This window comes from Lygodium microphyllum, chromosome 6 (genome assembly GCF_053477565.2).
Source record: "Lygodium microphyllum isolate KBCC chromosome 6, Lygodium_microphyllum_v1.1.10, whole genome shotgun sequence".
NCBI lineage: Eukaryota > Viridiplantae > Streptophyta > Polypodiopsida > Schizaeales > Lygodiaceae > Lygodium > Lygodium microphyllum.
In genome coordinates this window covers 83,279,433-83,301,599 of record NC_141140.1, presented here as the reverse complement: position 1 = coordinate 83,301,599, position 22,167 = coordinate 83,279,433, and the positions used below count along the sequence as shown (strand labels likewise).

General features: G+C 45.5%; 1 protein-coding gene across 3 annotated transcripts in view; it reads left to right on the top strand.

The window, feature by feature from the left end:
* Nucleotides 1-20,325, top strand: part of LOC148034742 (uncharacterized) — an 85,253-nt gene extending 64,928 nt beyond the window's left edge. For 2 of the 3 annotated variants that reach the window (XM_087679699.1, XM_087679698.1), the window contains 2 exons: nucleotides 19,130-19,276; nucleotides 19,359-20,325. In XM_087679699.1, coding sequence (XP_087535825.1) covers nucleotides 19,130-19,276; nucleotides 19,359-19,613 — 402 coding nt within the window. In that variant the 3' untranslated portion in view covers nucleotides 19,614-20,325. The remainder of the gene's footprint in view (nucleotides 1-19,129; nucleotides 19,277-19,358) is intronic. The other variant, XM_087679700.1, reaches the window with a different exon arrangement.
* The last annotated feature ends 1,842 nt before the right edge of the window (nucleotides 20,326-22,167 follow it).

Below are 22,167 nucleotides of genomic sequence, written 5' to 3'. Positions count from 1 at the left end.
TGGGAGATAAATTGTGTCACACTTATTGTTGATGGGTGGAGTGACACGAGAAAGAGGTCTATACATGGCATTGTAGCTTATTCTCGAGGGGAGATGTATTTTATGTCATTCCATGATGCTTCAAGGACTGGGAAAGTCCGCAGATCAGCTTGCAGCAGAGTGGATCTCTACCATTGAGATTGTTGGGCCACATTTGGTGGTTGTTTTTGTGGTTGATGGTGAGCCCACAAATAGAGCAGCAGGTGCCATTGTTCAGGGAGTGTATAAGCATATCACATTTTCTTATTGCATGGCACATTGCTTGAATAACCTTTTGAAGGATATTGGTGAGTTATCATGGGTTCATCCTGTGATACATCATGCAAATCAAATGGTTACTTTTATTTTAAATCACCAATACCTTCGCTATGAGTTTATAAAAAGGTAAAAAAAGATGATGTTGAAGTATTCAGACACACGGTTTCCCTGCAACTTTTTTATGTTGGGATGCCTCAGAGAATGCATGGGTGCAGTGAGACAGTTATTTGTCAATGATGAGTTTAGTACTTCTTCATTGGCAGTCACTCCTGTGGGCATGACATGCAAAGAAAATGCAGAGAGCAATGAATTTTGGGATAATGTAAAAAAAATTGATGCAATGGTTGTGCCTATTGTACAGTTGTTGAGACTCATTGATGGTATGCAGCCATGTATTGGCAAAGTGTATGAGGCAATGGATAGGATGATTGAAAAGTTAAAAGACTTAGTGCCTAATGCTGAGCAATATGAGGAGATACATGATTTGTGTATTGAGAGGTGGAATGCCTATAGCTCACCTCTGCATTTAGCTGCATTTGTTTTGGACCCTAAGTTTCAGGGTAAAGATCAAGAAAATGATGTTGAGGTCAATTTCCATTGGAGGAAATTTCTTGAGCGCATGGTGCCTGCTATTGACACTAGGCACAAAATTAGAGATTAGCTTGCTCTCTATAGGAGAGCAAAAAATTCTTATGGCTGTGTGGATGCTCTACATGACCGATGCAAGGTTGGGGCACCTTTGTGGTGGGAGGATTTTGGATCAGATTGGCCAGAGTTGCAGAAGTTGGCTGTTCGTATCTTAAGTCAAGCAGTGAGCTCCTTTTGCTTGGAGCAATTATGGAGCACCTACAGTCATATTGCTTCAAAGAAGAGGAATCGCCTTGGAGTAGAAAAAGCAAATGATTTGGTCTTTGTTAGTGCCAACTTGAGAATACTTTGTAGAAGTGTTACATCACATGCTGATCTATTTACCTAGTGGGAGATGGAGTAGGAGGAGGAGCATACTCGTTTTATGGAGACTATGCATGGCACCCATGATCATGAGGCTAGCACTTCAAGAGCTGCAAATGCGCATTTTGCTGGAGATGATGATGATTCCCTCTAGATTTGGCCTTATTCCTTGCTAGAGTTCATTTTGTATGTTGGTTCCAGGTTTATGGCTGGTTATAGCTTGGTATCCAGCTGCCAACTACCTATATGATGTCATGACCTATTGTAGATGCTCATTTTATTACAGAAGATGATAATTTCCTTTAGATTTGGACTAATTCAATGCTAAAGTTCATTTTGTATATTGCTTTATGGCTGATTACAGCCTAGCAGGCAGCTGGCTGTTGCCTACGCCCTAGGCCCTACATGATGTCATGAATGATAAAGCTACTTTAGTCTTTCGTCTTTTACTACTCAATGTTGACTCTTTTTCTCCTTGAACATTTATTTTTAGTTCCTATCTTTGAAGTTTGAAGTTTGAACTCTTAAGCTTTCATGTCACATTAACAATGACAGGTCACAGTGGAGTTTGGATGCTTGCTCTTTTGTAATACATTGATTGTTAAAGTTTATCCATACGGTTTGTATTTGTCATTTGCTCATCTCATGTTCATTATGCGATATGTTGATAAAATTCAATGAAAAATGATGTTTTTAAAGCTCAAACTGTGCTTGTTTATATATTTCATTGCAGTAGAGTCCAATGTGATGAGCTGAAAACTGTTTTATATGTGAAAATGCATTTTCTTAATATGCCGTTCCCCCCCCCTCTCGGGTCCCCGTTCCCTAGTTTTGGCCAATCCCCATCCCCAACCCCGTCCCCGTCCCTTGTTTCTATGCGTTTGACGCAGGATGTGCAGTCGATGTGGCCTAAATAAGCCCAAAATATCGTACGAATCTATACAGATACGTATTGTACAGTACTGTACGGTTCGTATCGTAAGAACCAATCTGTACCACGTACGAGGGTAACTATGGTTGTTGGATGTTAATCTTCATATGATAGCTCTGCTGAATTCTACACAGCCTCCTAAAACTTCATGGTGTTTTCTTCTTACTCATTTGATTGCCTCTTGGCAAGAGCTTCGTTTTATAGTTTGGTATCCTCCAAACCTCTGAAAGGACACTAGTTTGTTACAGGTAGAAGTGCTGGTCACTACCAGCCTGCTTGATTGGCCAAGTAAAGATTTATAGCGAGATTTATTTAGCTAGATGGCTCGATTGGGGCTGCAAATTGTAAGTAATGCTTTTATTTTTGGTGTGTCCCGTCTTATTTCTTTTGCCACATATGCCAGTACTTTCAGGTGCCTAGAGGTTATAGCCACAATTGGCCAACCTTGCAAGAGTGCAACTTCAGTTATAATCCAATGCCTACTTTTTAGCGTGCTTTCCGTTAGTAGGACTCGATGTTTGTGAAACCTGATGATTTTTTGAAAAGGTCGGCTAATTAGATCTACCATAGGATGGTAGTGGATAAGAGATGGGTTATTGAGAAAGCCAATAAAGTTTGGTGTGCTTGGGATAGCGAAGTGATGTGGTAGGATAGACTTCTTCAATTGTGGAGGTCGAAGATTCTTCATAAAGGGAAAGTTTTTACATGGAGATTGCTTAGGGGAGGTCTTCCCATTGGGGATGTGCTACATGCCCGCAAGATCTCACATGATACACTTAGCTTTTGTACTACATGTGATGAGACACTAATTCATCTCTTCATCTCCTACTATCTAGCGAGACAAATTTGAAGCTTTGTTCCCCATGTGTGGGACCTCGGTGACTCAACAGTAGATGCCCATTTGTTATTGGGTCTTGGGCAAGATGCCTTCTTTGTCCACATTGCAATTTGATCATCCTTTCCTCTTCCATTTTCTTAGATGGACAGCTCTCTGGCATATTTGGTGCATCTATAATACATGCCTTGGGTATTCTGTTGGCTTGCTCTATTATCATTCTCAGTCTGTCATCTCTTGGTTGTGAGCTCCTGTCAGAGTCAGGCAGGAGACAGAGGAGCTCTGTCAGCTTGGTATTCGCTTTTTTTTGTCTGCATTCCTTTTCCGGGAGTCACACAGCCCAAATTGGGCCTTTTGGTGTGCAGTCGGCCCAGATTTTGGGCAGGTCGGCCAGTTTTCTGGCCTGGGGCTATATATAGCAGCCCCCCAGTCATTCTCAGCATTCTCTTCTGCAGGTTCAGCACACTCTCCGTCCTCTCCCACTCCAGCATTGGTGCTGCCATTGCTTTCAGTCTGTTCTGGTGCCCTCACTGACGCTCCGGGCTGCGTGCAGGGACTGATCAGTCCATTTCAGTGTATTCAGCATTCGTTTCAGTCAGTGCAGATTTTCTTCCTTCATTCCCTGCTTTCTCTCTTCCCTCCTCTGTGTTCGTGTTCTTCTTCTGTTGCGCACTCTCACATGGTATCATCGCCTGACTGAGAGCACGGAGGACCTAACCTTGTGGAGATACCTCACCCCTCTTCTGCTGTTGTCATCCCATCTTCAACTGCCCAGGCAGCCCCTCTAAGTGGCCCTTCTTCCTGCGTTTGCTGTAGACGGCTTCTTCCGAGGCTGCCACGTCAACCAGCGACCCCTCCTTGCGTTTTCCATTAGGCTGTCCCTCCTGCTGGGCGACACATTATCAGGCTGCGTTTTGCAGGTCTGATGGTCGTTTCCACTCTTGGCGGCACATCTCCTGCTGGCGACCCACTTTCAGGTTGTGTCTTGGTGCTGGCGGCTTCTTTTCTGGTGATCTTCATCAGTTATCTTTGCGTTTTGCAGATCCAGGTGTTTGTAGGCTTTCACAGCCTGCGTCTTGGTGGTTGGTGACCATACTGTTGGTCATACTTCGGCTTCGGCACAGTTTTCTTTGGTGTTTGGTATTTTGCAGATTGGAAGATGTCTTACCGGTTTTCAGGCTTTGACGACTTAGAGGATGAGCTCCTTTCTCATCATTCCTCTGAGCGGAGGTGGGATTATCAGGAGTTTCGACGTCGGGAGGAGCCTCCTCGCACTCGTCCCTCTTCAGTCCATGCATCTCAGAGGGTTCCATCTACCGTGAAGGTGTCTTCCGTGAAGACTGCTTCAGATTTGCGGATACCTTCCTTGATTCCCTCTATTCAGGTGCCGATTCTCCCTTCCTTTCCGAAGGAAGATAAGTTGGATGGTTCCAACTACTCCCTCTGGTCGTGCAAGCTGGAGTGCATCCTCGATACATTCGATCTTTGGGAGCTTGTTTCTTCGCCCATCGACCGTCCCCCCGTGGATTCGTCAAATGGCACCTCTATGGACCGTGCAGCCTTGTGGGATAGGCTCTACCACTCTGCAGAAGCCTTGGCTCGTGGACAGTGGAGCATCTTCCCATATGACCTTCCGACAGGATTGGCTTCAGGATCTTCGTTCCAGAGGGGGCACTGTCACCATTAGTGACAATTCTACAGTTCCTGTTCGAGGCATGGGGACTCTATCTATGTTTTCTGACAGGCGGTCTTCCTCCGCCAAAGTTCTCTATGTCCCTGATTTGGGTTTTAATCTATTGTCTATGCATGGCCTTACTCAGCTAGGTACCCGAGTCATTTTTACACAGGATGCAGTCACAGTGGAGGATGCTTCTACAGGTGATGCTCTTTGGATGGGTACACAGGAGGGTGGGCTTTATACGCTCACAGCCTTGGCTGCGAGGACTTCCCATGAGCTTGGGCTGCTTTGGCATGCTCGGTATGGTCATTTGAACCTCAATTCTCTTGGGCGGGCCTCTCGGAGGAAGATGGTGGAGGGACTACCAGATTTCCCTCCTCTTCACACTTTGTGCCCTAGCTGCTTGAGGGGCAAGCAACATAGGCAGCCTCACCCTCAGGTTGCCTCTTGGAGGGCTACTTCTCCGCTTGAGTTGGTTCACACCGACCTTTGCGGACCTATGGGCACGGCCTCCCTTGGGAAGGCCAGGTATTTGATGCTGATTGTGGACGACTTTAGTCGTTATGTGTGGCCTTATTTCTTGGAGTACAAGAGCGAGGCGTACTCCCGTTTCTGCGAGTGGCAGGTGTTTGTGGAGACCCAAACAACTTCCAAAGTTCGTGGCGCTCGAGCTGATCACGGTGGCGAGTTCACTTCTCACCTTTTCTCTCAGTTTTGCAGGGATCATGGTATTCGGGTGGAGTATTCCCATCCGAACACACCATCCGAGAATGGTGTGGTGGAGCGTGCGAATCGGACCATGGTTGAGATGGCCCGATCTATGCTGGAGCATAGGAGTCTTCCTCATTTCCTTTGGGGTGAGGCGGTGGCTACAGCGGTGCATATTCGCAACCGCTCTCCGACTTCGGCTTTACAGGACATCACTCCTTATGAGGCTTTCTTTGGGAAGAAGCCTTCCGTGTCCCACTTTCGCATCTTTGGGTGCGATGCTTTTGTCCATGTGGACAAGAAGAAGAGGAAAACGAAGTTCGACTCTAAGTCGAGAAAGCTTATCTTCGTGTGCTATAGCACGACCAGGAAAGGATATCGGCTCTACGACCCGACGACACGGAAGGTTGAGGTGAGCAGGGATGTGATCTTTGATGAGGCTTCGGCCTCTGAGGATCCGATTGATGGTTCTATTACAGGTGCTTCTTCGACATCGCCGGGACCCCCCCCCCCCCCCCCCCCCCCCAACCTTCTCTACCTTCTTTTCCTTCTAGGATACCCCTTAGCACCCCACCCATTCCTCCTCCTACGGCTACCCTTTCCCCTTTCCTTTCCTTGGCGGATGAGACTCCTTCTTCTACGAGTTCTTCCACCCCTTCAGCCTCCCTTCAGGAGTCTTCTCGGGATACACAGCCTTCTTCAGGTGCGGAGGATCTATCTTCATTTGGTGAGGGGGAGTCCCTCTCCGATACGGGTGCTTTGCAGGTTTCGGAGCCTATTCGGTCTCCCTCGCAGCAGGAGGAGTCTCTTAGGATTCCCTTATGGTATCGCCGGCTCATGCAGGATTCAGGTGTTACTCACTTTCCTGCTTCCTCTACAGGTCCACGTAGATCAGCCCGATTACAGGCCCAGCGGGATAGTTCACTTTGTGTGAACTATGCTCTTATGTCACAGATTCTTCAGGATTTCGAGCCTTCCACAGTGGAGGAGGCTCTAAGACCAAGTATCTTGCAGATGGCTGCTTGGACAAGCACAAGGCTAGGCTTGTTGCCAAGGGTTTTGCACAGCGTGCAGGTTTGGACTACTTCGAGACTTTTGCTCCTACAGCTCGGATGTCCACCATTCGAGTTATTTTGGCTCTAGCAGCTCACCACCGTTGGCCTGTTTATCAGATGGACGTCAAGTCAGCCTTTCTGAATGGCGTCCTTGAGGAGGAGATTTATGTTTCATAGGCTCCTGGTTTTCTTGTGCAGGGGAAGGAGGATCATGTCTACAGGCTGCGGAAGGATCTTTATGGCCTGAAGCAAGCTCCTCGTGCTTGGTACCAGAGGATTGACCGTTTCTTTCTACAGAGTGGCTTTCAGCGTTCCGCTTATGATCCCAACCTCTACTTACGGGTTGTGGATTCTCTTTCTGTGTTCCTTATTTTGTATGTCGATGATCTTATCATTACAGGGAGCGCCACTCAGCAGGTGGAGCATACTCGGTCCATTCTTCAGCAGGAGTTTGACATGACGGATCTTGGGATCCTTCACTTCTTTCTAGGACTGGAGATCTATCAGATGGCCCAGGGCATCTTTATCTCGCAACACAGGTACATCTCCGAGCTTCTTTTGGAGTTTGGTATGGTCGCGTGTCGGCCTATTTCTTGCCCCATGGACCCAGAGTCCAAGCTTTTGGCATATGGAGTCCCCCTTACAGATGCCACTCGTTACAGGTGCCTTGTAGGCTCTCTCATTTGGCTGCTTCACACTCGGCCGGATATCTCTTTTGTGGTAGCTTTGTTATCTTCTTTTATGAAGACTCCTACCCAGGATCACTGGCAGGTACCCTTGCGTGTTCTTCGATATTTACAGGGGACTCGATCCTTCGGGATCATGTATGGAGATGGGATCACCCTTTCTGGATGGAGTGATTCTGATTGGGCAGGTGATGTGGATTCGAGACGATCCACTACAAGTTATGCTTTCACCCTTGGATCCGGTGCTGTCTCTTGGAGCAGCAAGAAGCAGCCTACTGTGGCACTTTCTTCTTCAGAGGCTGAGTATCGGGCTCTATGTTCGACCGCTATGGAGGCAGTTTGGCTCCGTCGCTTGCTGGCGGAGATAGGCTTTTCCCAGACCGGACCTACGGAGTTGCGCGTGGACAACCAGAGTGCTTTTGCTCTGGCGAAGAATCCGTTGTTTCATGCTCGCACGAAGCACATTGAGGTTCAGTATCACTATATTTGAGAGCGGATCGTGGATTTGGAGCTGGTGGTGGTCTATTGTCCTACGGCGGCCAATGCGGTTGATCTCTTCACGAAGCCTTTGCCTCAGGCTTCTTTGCTTCATCACATGCGGTTCTTAGGTCTTCAGACTCTCCTAGGATCTAAGAGGGGGTGTTAGCCTGCTCTATTATCATTCTCAGTCTGTCATCTCCTGGTTGTGAGCTCTCGTCAGAGTCTGGCAGGAGACAGAGGAGCTCTGTCAGCTTGGTATTCGCTTTTTTTTGTCTGCATTCCTTTTCCGGGAGTCACACAGCCCAAACTGGGCCTTTTGGTGTGCAGTCGGCCCAAATTTTGGGCAGGTCGGCCAGATTTGGCCAAGTCGGCCAGATTTGGCAGGTCGGCCAGTTTTCTGGCCTGGGGCTATATATAGCAGCCCCCCAGTCATTCTCAGCATTCTCTTCTGCAGGTTCAGCACACTCTCTGTCCTCTCCCACTCCGGCATTGGTGCTGCCATTGCTTTCAGTCTGTTTTGGTGCCCTCACTGACGCTCCGGGCTGCGTGCAGGGACTGATCAGTCCATTTCAGTGTATTCAGCATTCATTTCAGTCAGTGCAGATTTTCTTCCTTCATTCCCTGCTTTCTCTCTTCCCTCCTCTGTGTTCGTGTTCTTCTTCTGTTGCGCACTCTCACATATTCATGGTCATGTGGCTCAAATTTGAGGATTATTGTTATGGCACATCTCTTCCATGGTTTTAGTGGACCTTGTCCTCCCTGATGTGGTTGCTCCTTGGCTGGATATTGTTCGCTTTACTCCTATTGTGCCGCCAGCATGATGTTTGTATTCTAGGCTTTGATAGCCTTTTGGCTTGACTTGTAAATTGTCAGGATTTTTTATGGTTCGCCTAAAGGCTCGATGTATATAATTTAAGCTTCTTCATGGAAAATAAAACAAGAGAAAGATATTGCTTCCATGGTTTTGGCTGGTGTAATCCTCCAAGAAGTGGCTACTCCATGGATGGAAATCATGTGCACCACCGTGGTTGTGCTTGCTTCCTGATCCCTTTCTTGGCTAACTTTTTGGACAAGGGCACTCTTGATTTTTTTGTTGTGAAAGTACAATCGAGGCAAACTCATCCTCGACACTAAATCCTTTGGTCATGACATATGAGGCTTGCCACTTGGAATGTGTGTTGTATTTGTTCACGCAGCAAGCAACATAATATGTGGTGCATTTGGCATGACAATCAATGGGATGTGTTGTGTGTTGTTAAGCATAAAAATCATAGTGAAACTGACAAAATCATGGATCTCCATGGGTTCCGATTGCTCTATGCAAGGAGCTCAACTCGTTGTTATTTAGGTGTGCTTATGGTCGTGAATGGCAAGTTTGAGCTGGTCCTTGTCAAGAACGACGTTCATGGTTGCTTTTTGGTTGTTGAAATTCTATTTGAAGAAGAGGTGCTATAGCTGGTAGGCCTTTATACACCAAATGACACTTCGTCTCAATGGGATCTATGGGATACGTTGGTAGCTTGCTTGTCTCTTGGTAGAATGGAAATATTAATAGGAGATTTTAATCTTTGCGTTTATAATTCCTAGTCTACCTCTGAGCACTCGATGATGGATGCACCTGAGAGCTGTGCGTGGCATGATTTTGAGATCATCATTTTGAAGTAGGATATTTGGTCTTGCTCCATCCATCGGATTTGGGTTTTACTTTTTAATCAACACAATACTTTGCTACATGGTGTTGCTTGGACCACATGTATGTTATGCACAATTATGCTTTCTTGCTAGAGATTTTGGATATTCAGGTGGTGCAATAATATATTGTCGAATTGTTTCCCTTTGCAGTTTGACATGCTTGTCCACCTTGTCACCCCTTTTGCACAAATCTCGGAAAGACTCCCATTGCATTTTAATTCATCTTATCTGAAGCACCCAGTTTTTTTAATGGTTGTATGAAGCAGTTGGTTGATAGGTTTCTACTCGATTTCCTTGTAAGGGGCATTGATTCTTTTGAGCAATTTCTCCATGACGTGCAGAGGATTGCCATGCATTATGGTCTTTATCACGCTTCTCTTTGTAGGTAGCATCAACACGCTGTTGAAGCAATACTGGCATTGGTTTGTCCTTGCTAATTGATTCCCCAGATGATCCGTTCCTGCTACCATTGGCCACAAGGCAACAAATCTCATTCAACAATCCAATTGAGTGAAAGGGAAGTAGAACCCAAAAGAAAGAAGCTTGGCGGTGAGAGCTATGGCGAATGGAGAGAGAGAGAGAGAGAGAGAGAGAGAGAGAGAGAGAGAGAGAGAGAGAGAGAGAGAGAGTCATCAACTATCTTGTAATCAAGTAATCTTGTATTTTTCGTAATTAATACAATTACCTTTTACGAAAAAAAAGAGAGAGAGAGAGAGTCTCAAAAGTGGGAACTCCAACAACCACAATGTGTGGCCAGGCCTTCCTTTATTCAAACTGTCACTAAAAGAATAAAGAATAAGTGACTGTGACGGGCGCCCGCCACCTGCAATGTGCAGTGGTGGATACTGTCAGTGTAGTAAAGTGTAGTCTTTATCCCCAACAACCTCCCGCTTAAAGGCGAATCTGCCCTAGTGAGAGAGAAAAGAAAAGAAAAGACAGTACAACATGTATACGTACAACAGGATGAGGAAAAAGATGTCATCTCATCCAACGCCCATCAATCTCCTGTGAGGAATACAAAGCGCTTTGTAGTAAGGCTCTTCGTTAGCTAGTCTGTAGGATTTTGCTTAGTCAGAATCTTGACAAGGTCAACAGACCTATTCTCAACGACCTCGTGAATCAAGTGATACCTCACCTCAATATGTTTCGTCTTCGCATGGAAGACCGGATTCTTGGCCAGCTGAATGGCACTCATAGAATCCGAATGCAGTGTAGGCATAGCATTTATCATACCAAGGTTTGCAATCAAACGGCCTAACCAGATAGCCTCCTTGCAAGCCTCTGCGGCTGCAATATACTTGGCCTCTATAGTAGAAAGAGTCGTACACTTCTGCGCCCTGGATATCCAAGAGATAGCCCCTCCAGCATAAGTAAACGCATAGCCAGAAGTGGACTTCCTACTATCTGCATGTCCTGCATAATCAAAGTTAGTATACCCCATGACTCCTGTATCCTAGCTGCCATAGCAAATACACATATCTGTTGAGCCCTTCAGGTACCTCATGATACCCTTCACGGCATCCCAATGTTTCTTGCCAAGTGTAGCCATATAACGTACCACAATCCCAAGTGTAAAAGCAATATCGGGACGGGTGGCTATCATGGCATACATAAGACTATCCACGGCTAATGCATAGGGAATCTTGGCCATCTTGGCCCTTTGCTCATCTGCCTGTGGACAATCGGCCTGTGAAACCTTCACATGAGAAGGTAATGGACAGCCAATAGGCTTAACATTCTACATACGGAAGCGCTCAAGGACTTTATGAATGTACTCTCTCTGTGACAAATAGAGTAGTCCCTAAGATCTATCGCACGTAATGCGCACACCAAGGATATGAGAGGCCTGCCTCAAATTTTTCATCTCAAAGCTCTTCTTGAGCTGAGTCTTAAAAGCATCTAGCTCCTCATGAGCTGTCCCTGCTAAAAGCATGTCATCCACATGGAGTACCGAAATCAATAAAGAACTGTCACGGGCTTTCTTCATGTGCAAGCACGGATCCATAGCACTGTGGCTGTAGCCCTGTGACTGCATAAATGCATCAAACTTATGGTACCACTCCCTAGGTGCTTGCTTCAAGCCATATAGACTCTTCTTGAGCTTACACACTAGGTGTTCCCTGTTAGGGTCTACAAAGCCCTTAGGCTGCTCCATGTAAATCTCATCATGCAAGTCCCCATATAAAAAAGTCGTCTTAACATCCACTTGGTACAAGTTCAGTTCAAGCTGTGCAACCAAAGCCAAGACTAAGCGTAGGGTGGTCATCTTGACCACAGGAAAAAAGACTTCATCAAATTCAACACCATGCTCCTGCTTAAAGCCCTTAGCAACCAATCGAGCCTTGTATGCCGGCTTGGGGTGTCCAGGGGTACTTTTCAGCTTGTACACCCACTTGCATGGCAAAGCCTTCTTATCCTGAGGTAAGAAAACCAAATCCCAAGTCTGATTCTTATGCAATGAGTCAAGCTCAGACTGCATAGCCCTCTCCCAAGAGTGACAATCACCCCTATACATTGCCTCATCATAAGTGAGAGGCTCTCCTGCATCTGTAATCAGTACATAATCCATAGAGGGGGCAAAACGGTTAGGAGGTCGTCTATCTCTAGTAGAACGCCTCAACCCAGGCTCTGCTACCTGACTAACATCCTGTCTAACATCAGCATGTCTAACATCTGGGCCATGAGCATCAGGTGATGCTGCACGTTGTCTAGCTGGCAGTGGAGCGAGCTGTACGGAAGCAGGTGGCTTCTCTTGAAAGATAACTCTGCGTACCTCAATCACTTTCTTAGGGCTGCATATGCATTTTGTCCTCATGAAAGATGACATCATGGCTGTAGATGACTTTCCGCGCCTGGGGATTCCATAGACGGTAACCCATCTCTCCTGCATCTCCATAGCCAATGAAAATGCATTTGATACTTTTAGGATCCAGCTTATTGCGTTTGTCCTTGGCCACATGGCAGAATGCCTCACAGCCAAAGACAGGCAAGTGATCATAAGAGGGGGGCTTTGTCTGCCCATACCTCCTCTGTAACATGAAAGTCAATGCCACTGCTAGGTCACCTATTAATAAGATGCACTGCAGTAATAACTGTCTCAGCTCAAAAGTATTGCGGTAAGCCAATCTGGCTAAGCATGCTATGGACCCTTTCCTGGATGATCCTATTCATGCGCTTAGCCATACCATTCTGGGGAGGGGTGTAAGGGATGGTCAGTTGACGCTTAATACCCCGCTCATCACAAAATTGCTCAAAAGCACATGATACATACTCACCCCCATTATTTGACCTTAGGCATTTCAACCTATTTCCAGACTGGTTCTCTACTAATGCAAGCCAACGTTGAAATGTGTTTAAGACATCGGATTTTCTCTTTATGGGAAAAGCCCAAACCTTACATGAGTAATCATCTATGAAAATAATAAAATACTTTGCCCCACTTAGTGATTGACAGGGCACGGGCCCACATATATCTGAGTGCATAAGAGCCAAGGGCTCACCCATGCTTCTTACCAGACTTTTTATGCGTATTCCTAGTCTGCCTGCCATACAAACAATGATCACAAGAATCAAAATGCGAAGAGTCAAAAGGCGGAAGATACTGCAAAGCACGGAGCATTTTCATTCCTTTAAGGGACATATGCCCCAAACGAGCATGCCAAAGGGATACATGGGGGATAGAACCCACAGACAAAACATGATCCAAGGTAGCTCCAGATATAAGTAAGAGATAGAGGCTACCAGACTTGGCACCTCTCGCAAGCCCAAGCTTGCCACGAGTAATCTTCCATGCAAAGTCTCCAAAAGACACTAAATACCCTGCATCATCAAGCTGTCCAGCTGACATAAGGCTGTGAGTCAACGCAGGTACATGGCGTATATCATGCAAAACAAAAGAACTGCCAGAAGGAAACTGCAGCCTAACATCTCCAATGCCCACAATGTCAAGAGACATGTCATCACCAAGACGCACAGAACTAGAGATGATACGATAGGTATGAAACTAATCTCTATAGGGTGTCACATGAAATGACGCACCCGAATCCAAAAGCTAGCACTGCGCATACATAGAATGTATCTCAGAAGCCTGTAAGGCATCGCATAAAGAAGCTGCAAGTATGTAATCCTCATCTGAATCAATGGCCTGCATGACATTAACCTCTTCTATCGTCACACTAGACTTTGCAGGTACAATATTGCGCTCAGAAGACTTTTCCTGTACTTTCTCTTTGCTCTTTTCCTCGCGCTTATCATCACGCATCTTATGGCACTGCAGCCTAATATGTCCTGCTTTCCCACAATAATGACAGGTAAGATTAAACTTCCATCCACGGGACTTACTAAGGCCACGTGACTTTGACCTGGACTTCTGAGAGTCCTTACCCTTATGATCATTATCATGCCTACCTTGTCTGCCACCTCTAACGGTCAATGCATGTGAAGAGCGGAAAGCATTGTTTTTCTTGTTGATTTCCTCAAAGCACTCTCAACATCGTTGATTTTCAGCCCATCAAGCTTATTCGTGCATATGGCAGTACGGAAGACATCCCATGATTCAGGCAAGATGCCAAGCAGAAACAACGGGTTCTTTGTGGACCCACATCCGTTGCTACCTTGAACGGCATGTTGTACTTTTTTTTAAATAGTGGATGATCATTCAAGATACATGTGGGTGTACTTTCTTAAGCACTGATGCTTCCACATATTTCTTTGCTTGGGTGCTGTTGATTCATAACAAGATGGGTTGTCGTGTTTGTTGCTTAAGGAGTGATAGCGATGATGAATTTATCTCCCACAAGTTTTTTGAGTTTCTATAGCAGCATGGCATCTCTTGCTAGCTTATCTCTACCAACTCTCCCTCTCAAAATGAAGTCGTAGACCGTCCGAACCCGATAGTCGTGGAAATGACACGCTCTATGTTGTTTACAACAAAGCTTCCTGAGCACCATTGGGTTGAGGCTACTAACACTGCAGTGTACATCCTTAACTTGTGTTTGATTACAGTTCTTCCTTAAAAGACCCCGTACGAGGCATTCTTTGGCTCTCGGTCTGTCATATCCCTCTTCAGAGTCTTTGAGTGTCGTACATATACATGCATGTCTAATGGTATAATAGGCAAACTTCTTTGGTTAATTCATACTAGGCCAGACTTAGCTTACGCAGTTAGCATTCTCAATCTGTATTTCACAGCACCTAGGATGTTACATTGGATTGTATGTCTTCATGTGTTGCGTTAATAAACGGGTGTAGCAATAGACTGCCACGGAGGACCCTGCATCAAAGAAGGGGAATGGAGCCTGTAAAGCCCGCTCTCCTGCCAACCTGTAGATAAGAGAGCTCCTGTAGAAGAATCCTCAATAACAACGGCATGCTCGGTGAAGATCACTCGTGTGCCAAGCCTCGTAAGGCCATAAACTGAGAGGAGGGGAAGGCCCAAATCCGGAACGTGTAGGGCCTGTGAAAAGGAGCTCGAAGGTCGGTCGGTAAACAAAGGCAATGTGCCAACACCACTAATAGGCACCGATAAAATGTCACCAACAGTGACTGAACCCTCTGATGGACGGAGATCCTGTAACAAATCACCTCGGGGAGTCATATGACTCGAAGCACCACTGTCCACTAACCAAGGCTGCGCAGAAGACACTGCAGCCATCCTCCAAAGCATGGATATGAAGGAACACTAACTCATGGGTAACAGCTAGTGTAGAGGTAGAAGAAGGCTCCGATGTAGATCCACCCGTCGCTACCGGACGAAGGTGAGGGTACTTCTTACAGCATTTCTCCTCGGGATGTGTCCCTTTCCCACAGTGTGGGCACTTCGGTCTCTCTGAATCTGAGTCAGAGCTTGAAGAACTGTCCTTCTTCTTAGCCTTTGACTTCTTCTTCTTCTTCTGTCCTCCCGATCCTGCAACAAAGGCTCTAGTGGAGTCGGATCCACTAGCACTGACCTCTCTGAGTTGCTCGTTAGCTCCAAGACAAGCGGGGATAGCTCCTCCCATAGAAGCTTCTCACGGGTCCTCGATATAAGAAGGCTGGTGTAGAAGACATCAAACCGAGGCGATGGCAGCTGAGTCAAAAGAATCATAGCCATGTCTTCAGAAGATATTGTCCGACCGAGGGATGCAAGCTCATCCCTCATATCCTGTAATCTGTTGATGTGGTCCGTCAGGGAAGGACTATCATCAATAGCGAGCATCCGCAACTTCTTTTCAGGAGATATCCGGTGAGCAAACGTTTTCTATTGATAGAGAGACGCGAGCTTTCTCCACACGTCTGCTGCAGTCTTCAACCTGTGAACATGAACAAGGACAGAATCCTGCAAACCCAGAAAGAGGAAAGATGTGGCTCTAGAATTGAGCCGATCCCATAATGCTGCACGATCCATAGATGTCCCATCTGCGGGATCCACCTGAAGCCGGGGAATAGGAATAGAAACAAGCTCCCAAAGATCGAAGGAGTCCAAGATACACTCCACCTTGCGGGACCACAGAGAAAAGTTGGAGCCATCCAACCGGTCTTCTTTGGGCAGCTGAGGAAGTACGGGTACCTGAACAGGGGGTACCAAAGGCTGCATCTTCTTCCACTGGAAGAGGCTCGCCGAGATACATGAATAGAAGGGGGACGGGAAAGAGGAATAGACTCCGGACGACGGTCCTCGTGATAGAAATCATGCCTCCGTTCAGATGAGTTTCGAGACAAAAGCTCGTCATCTGAGTCATCAAAGCTCGTAAACTGATGAGAAGACATCTTCGATATCTGCAAACACCAAAACACAACAAGGGAAGGTTGCCGGTGCCGAAACACAAACACCAGAAGCTCCTGAGCTGGCCGCCTTGCACAGAACGCAAGGATGATGTCAAACGCAAATGCTAATGATGCAATCACCACAGAAAAACAGCATCCTGCCTCAAAACGCCAGTAAGGAAGATGTCGCCCAGCTGTTGGGGAGACCGCCTGGCTGAAAACGTAAGCAGGAAGAGGTTGTTGATGACGTGGCAGCTACTAGAGAAGGCGCCAGCAGCAAACGCAAATATTTGGGACCTCCTGGAAGGGCCACCTTGGCTGTTGGGGATGACGCCAGCAGCAAACGCAAAGATGTGACACCAAAACAGGCCGCCTTGATCAAGAAGATGGTGCAGAAGGTGACGCCTCAGCTGTTGGAGACGTCCTGACCAGCAAACGCAAAGTTGTGGGTGTTCTCCCGCGTAAATCTCAACTCCGTGTACTCTCCTTCGGCTCTGATACCATGTGAGAGTGCGCTGCAGAAGAGGGAATACGAACACGGAGGGGGAGAGAGAGAGAAAGCAGAAAATAAGGAAGAGAAATCTGCACTGACTGAAATGAATGCTGAATACATTGAAATGGACTAATCAGGCCCTGCACGCAGCCCGAAGCGTCAGTGAGGGCACCAGATCAGGCTGATGATGATGGCAGCACTACCACGGGGGAGAAGGAGTGTCGGAATCTGCAAGAAGACAAGTGACAAAGTGGGGAGGGGGGCTGCCAATAAATAGGCAAAAGGACAAACCCTAACCCTAACCCTAAAATGGGTGCAAACCCTAAAATGGGCGCAAACCCTAAAAATGCCCTAAAATGGGCGCCCCACAACAGTGACCAAAAAGTGGCCGGGCAGCCAATGGCTGCCCACTAAAAGAGGCCAAAAAGAAATACACATCCTAAGACAGCCAGTCGAGAGTGACTAGCCTCCCCCATCATAACACATGACAAACGTGTCAGAGCTCCTAATGTCCTCGTCTGACTCAGACTGAGGCTCACAGGCAGGAGATGACAAGGCATGACAAACATGACTGCTAACACTTCCTTCCTGCTTGCCCACCTCGCCTGCTCGTGGAAGTTGGTCCTTCAAAAGGCCAAGTGGCACCCTATGGAGGATCATTTGGCCGCCAAGTCTTTTCAGATGGAATTGCTAGCAGTGTCCAAGCTGATTTTGTGGGGTGGGAAGTAAGAGGCTCACCTTAAATTTGATCGCATGGCATGACTAGGCTTATCTTCGGTTTCTGATGCCATTTTGGTGACTCTTTGGGGGTTGATGTCTTTCCGTACTGCCAGGAGTCTTTTTTGCATACCTCAAGGTTAGAGGGACTTGTGGGACCACCTTTTGACTGCATTGCAGCCTAGAGAGCCCTTCCCTGCTCTCGTTCCTGATCGGCCCTGGTTGTTCGTTGTCAAGATTCATATGACAGCTTTGCAGACAGCCGTGTTACAATCCCTATGTGTGCAACATCATCCTTGGGCAGACGTTGTTATTGCTTTTACTGAGAAAATTGGCATCTCACACATCACTCTAGAATCTAGGCCTGTAGTATGGTGTTTTCATACCCTTTTTGCTTCATGAGTGTTTGTTGGTGATCTTTGATCATGCTTGATTTGCGAGAAGGCTTGATGTTAATATTTCTGTAAATGAATTCAAAATTCTTCATGAAAAAAAGTTTGTGGGCACACTCTAAGGGACCCCAAGTTTAGCCTTATCCCTCACATTTCCACAGGGTACATCAAGGCAAGCCACAGTTTAGAGGCTCTCAATGGGGAACATAACCTTTATACATGTACTTTCGGGCCACAGGATCAGCCCTCCAACAACAGGGGAGGTGATGTGAAGGTGAGTGGGAGGGAGCCAATAGAGAGGTTCTAGAATAGTTATCAAATTATGCAACAAAATAGAAGGGCACCGCAATGATCATTCAAAGGAGCAGACCTGCAAGGCAGATGTGAAGACTGTCCTAGTCGGCAGAAGCCAGATGTGAGAAAACCTGTGGTAAGCAAAGTAGAAGACCAATAAAGCCCTAGTAGGCAAGATTGGCTGAGGTTGGTTGGAAATTGAGTTGCAAGTAGCACCTCTAGGAATGAGATTATGGCATTGTCCAGTCTGTTGCAGGAGGTGCACTAAGTGGTCAGGGCATGAGATCCCACAGGACACTTTATTGAGAAGCTGACCTATCGACTGGACTTGTGTTTTGATTGAAGGATGCATTCATTGTCTAATGTCAGTAATGTTGCGTAGTACTACGGTGAGATTGCTAGCATAACCCCAGGCGGAGGGAACTACAAAAACTGGCTCCAAGTTCACGGGTTACCACCTGCCTGAGGTCGTGTGGTTGGACAAGTCTCACTTTTTGACCCTTTGAATTGGCTTCGCATGTGTCAGAAGGCTGTGCCTTCAGAAAAACAAAGTAGTCATCTGTTAGCAAAGACCTGGGGTGGACCATTAAACGTGATGCATGGAACAAATTGACATGTCGGACTGGTGGGACTATTTAAGGGCAGGCAACCTCTTCTCTGCTTCAAGTGTTATCAGTCTTCGACATCCTCTCCTTGTCTTGCTTAGTGACCATTCACGTCTACCAGTGTTGGATGGTGCCAGGGTCATGGTTCATGACTTTGAGGTTACGGAGGTTCGCTGTTCAGGACTTACAAATGCTGAACAGGCCTATTACAAGGATAGGGAATGCAGGGATTGCATACGGACTGGAGTGCAGCAATGATTCGCTGTTGGGCAGCCTTTTCACTCGTGTACATTCCTTCTCCACCCCAACAACCAAAAAAGAAGAACAAGAGAAGTAGACATCACAATTACTGTTGTAATGTATTAGTCGGAGGATACACTTCCACCTTCGGATTTTCCTGTTTTGGATTCTGCATTCTTAGAGACTGGTGTTGCTGATGTAACTTCTTTGTACTGCAGGCATGCTGTTGGTTGTCAAGATTTTACGTTGCAGAGTAGTACATGCTTTCTAAAGCAATGGCAACATGCTGCTATCCAAAAGTAATCTTTTGCTTTTTCTTCGAGTGGCTTAGGTGAAAGTGAAGCTGAATTCAGGTGGCGTAGAAGGCATACTTGACCCAAGGATGGGTGACAATGTGCCTTTGCATGTTTATGGTGATGTCACTCGACTTGCTGTGGAATGCGCAGCTTTCAACAAGAATGACCGTCCAACAATGAAGGTAAAGTAAATCCTGGGTTGAGTGATTAAAAGGAGAGCATATTCTTGGCATTAATGGTGGTCATGTTGTCTCTGTGAAGTAGACCGTGGTGAATGTTTTAGATGGCTGTCTTCGAGCTGTGTGTCCACCACCACCACGTGTGATTGATACTCATGAGTATCAACATCCATTCACAGCTCTTCAAGTCTTAATGGATAATGAAGACAAAAATGAGGAGGGGAGAGAGAGAGAGGTTGAGATGGCAGATCTCACAAGGGAGAAGGAGGTGATCACGTTCAGCAGCACCCTGTCAGCAAGCAGGTCAGCCTTTGGAGGGTCTACGCTTCTACCTCGTTGAAGGACACACCTACTGCAGCTGACGGAAGCACCGAATGGATGCGATTTCCTGGAGAACTCGGAAGGCACAAATCTGCGGTCGAACTGCTGGTAAGAAAAACTATACAACACATCATCAAAATCAGTGCCAACTGTGCTGATGGATGGTATCTGCGGCTCTGCTGACATTTGATGGGTCCTGAAGGATGCAGAGAGAGAGAGATTATTTATCCTCGTATTCTTCTTCCCTTGCTAGTTATGCCTGTGCACGAGTCCTATTTCCACCATTGTTCTGTACCCTGTACTATTATGTGGAAGTGATGGACTTCTACACGTATATTAAAAGCCGGGGCTGCCGAGTCCCGACGTAAGGGATATTTTGGGTTGTCAGAGATACTTAAACTGCGCGCAAGCAACAAGACGCCACTTCCAGAAATATGTTCCTGGTCTTAAGAAGTGCTGACAGGCCCCTCCGAACGCTCAGAGACAGAGTTGTCTCCACCATCACCATCGTGCAACTGTTCGCCAGGAGGTCCATGCCTAAAACAGTCATGTGAAGCGGCGGGCTGGATCCAGGATTCCAGGAGTCTGCCATAAAGTCAGAACTTCAATACAGTTTCTTATCTTAGGTTAGAACCAATTTCGAGCCTTCTTTTAATGGGCGAAACGTACACATTTCGAGCCTTCAAAAACAGCTTTGGTGACTAATTAAAATCTGCAGCATTTTGAGCAAATCCCTCAAAATTTGAACACTCCAGATATGGCGAATTGGGCGGGCGCTTGAGGTTTTGGCAAAGCCCATAGTATCTCTATGGCTTTGTGACATTCTTATAAAATGCTTCGTATCTTAAAATTAAAAACTTAAGTGGGAAACTTTCAAAAACCTTTGTTTGTTGAATGTTTTCAAGCATCACTATAGAGAAAACAAAAATTTATTGCCCTTGTCACATAAACGATTATTGTGCGTTGTCTTTTCGCTCTTATCTATTGGAATGCATTCTGCAAGTTTTTATTAGAACGTTGTGCTCTTGAAAGGTGACGTGATAGAATAAAGGTTTCCGATGGCACACTAATTTTATGAAAAAGATCACGATTTTGGAAAGTATTCAATATCACTTTTTTGTGATGATTTTTATTTCAAAGGAACTTGAGCCTTGGTATATAGTAATGTAGGCTGCACAAACCGCACCACCAAACTGGTACTTCGCGTTGGTGTTATTGACAATTTTGGTGACTTGCATCCTGAGACATTTCACATGCTTGATGTAGCAAGAGGGTTCACACACAAACATTGTACCTTAGTTCTTTGGCTTGCACACTAAATCACGTTATGTGCCATTGTGATTAGTACAAGCTTTCTAACATTACTTATATATAATACTAACACATTAATGTATATGAATGTTATACATTGTAAAATGTCATGTATCATTATTCACACGCGTGCGTGCATGCACACATTTTATTTGACGCTTTCTTAATAAAGACATTATATCATGTTTAGTAATGTAATAGCGTTTTTATAAATGGGAATAACTTTACTTAATTATAATAAGATTTTATTCAATCAATTTTAATTTATAAACATTATTAAGTTTAATTAAGAATGCAAAATGTTGATCCCACTCATTGCACTAGCCAATAAGGAAGAAATAATGTGCACACATGTTTATGAAATACCACTAGTCCTTGAAGATAGAAGAACTCAAAAGGACAAGTATATACTTCAACTATACAAAGAATTACTTAATCCACTTAAAATAAGGTGAATCTTTCAATATGTCAACATAGTCCAAGAGTTTCCCATGCCTACAACAACCAAAAACTTCAGAGTTTTTCTTAGATTAGTCACATTCTCAATGAGATTCATTCCCAACCTAGCATCAAAAACACAACCACAAAGAAACCTATTAAATAAAGAAAACGAATATGACCCCCCAATGTGAGCAATGATTCCAATAGTTGAAGACAAGTGTGCAAACAACAACACAATTGAGTTGCCCAAATTTCAATGAGCAATTCAATTTGCAAACACATGCATCAAACGAAGGACAGGGAGTAGTTTCACTACAACAAAATGAAGGATGCAATATTCAAATTCAAGTAGCCTTTACTAAATGCACCAAGTGTGTGCCCTTGTGCCCAATCAAAGCTTTCTCCTTACCAACAGTACTTGGCTTGTGAAGTTCACTTTGGTTAACCAATGATGTTTAATGGCATTTGTCCTAATGGGTTGAAGTGAACAGGGATTAAGTATACCTTAACTTAAGTTCCTATGTGGAATGAGATAGCATGAGAGTGAAAGGATATAATAGACATGTATATTGTTGGTGCCTACGGGCCTAAGGTTTTGGTCCTCAAAGTCCCTTAAAGGGTTGAATGGCCAAATTTTGTGAGGTGGGAATTGGATGTGTATATATGCTTCTATTTATGAGCTGTTAGTGTCTAAGTGTGTGCTAAGTGACTAAGCACGAGAGTATGCATACATTTTTTTAGTGAGTATGCATACATTTTTTTAGTACCATTTTTCTTCTAAAAAATAAAAATAATAATTAATTAATTTAAATTCAATAACT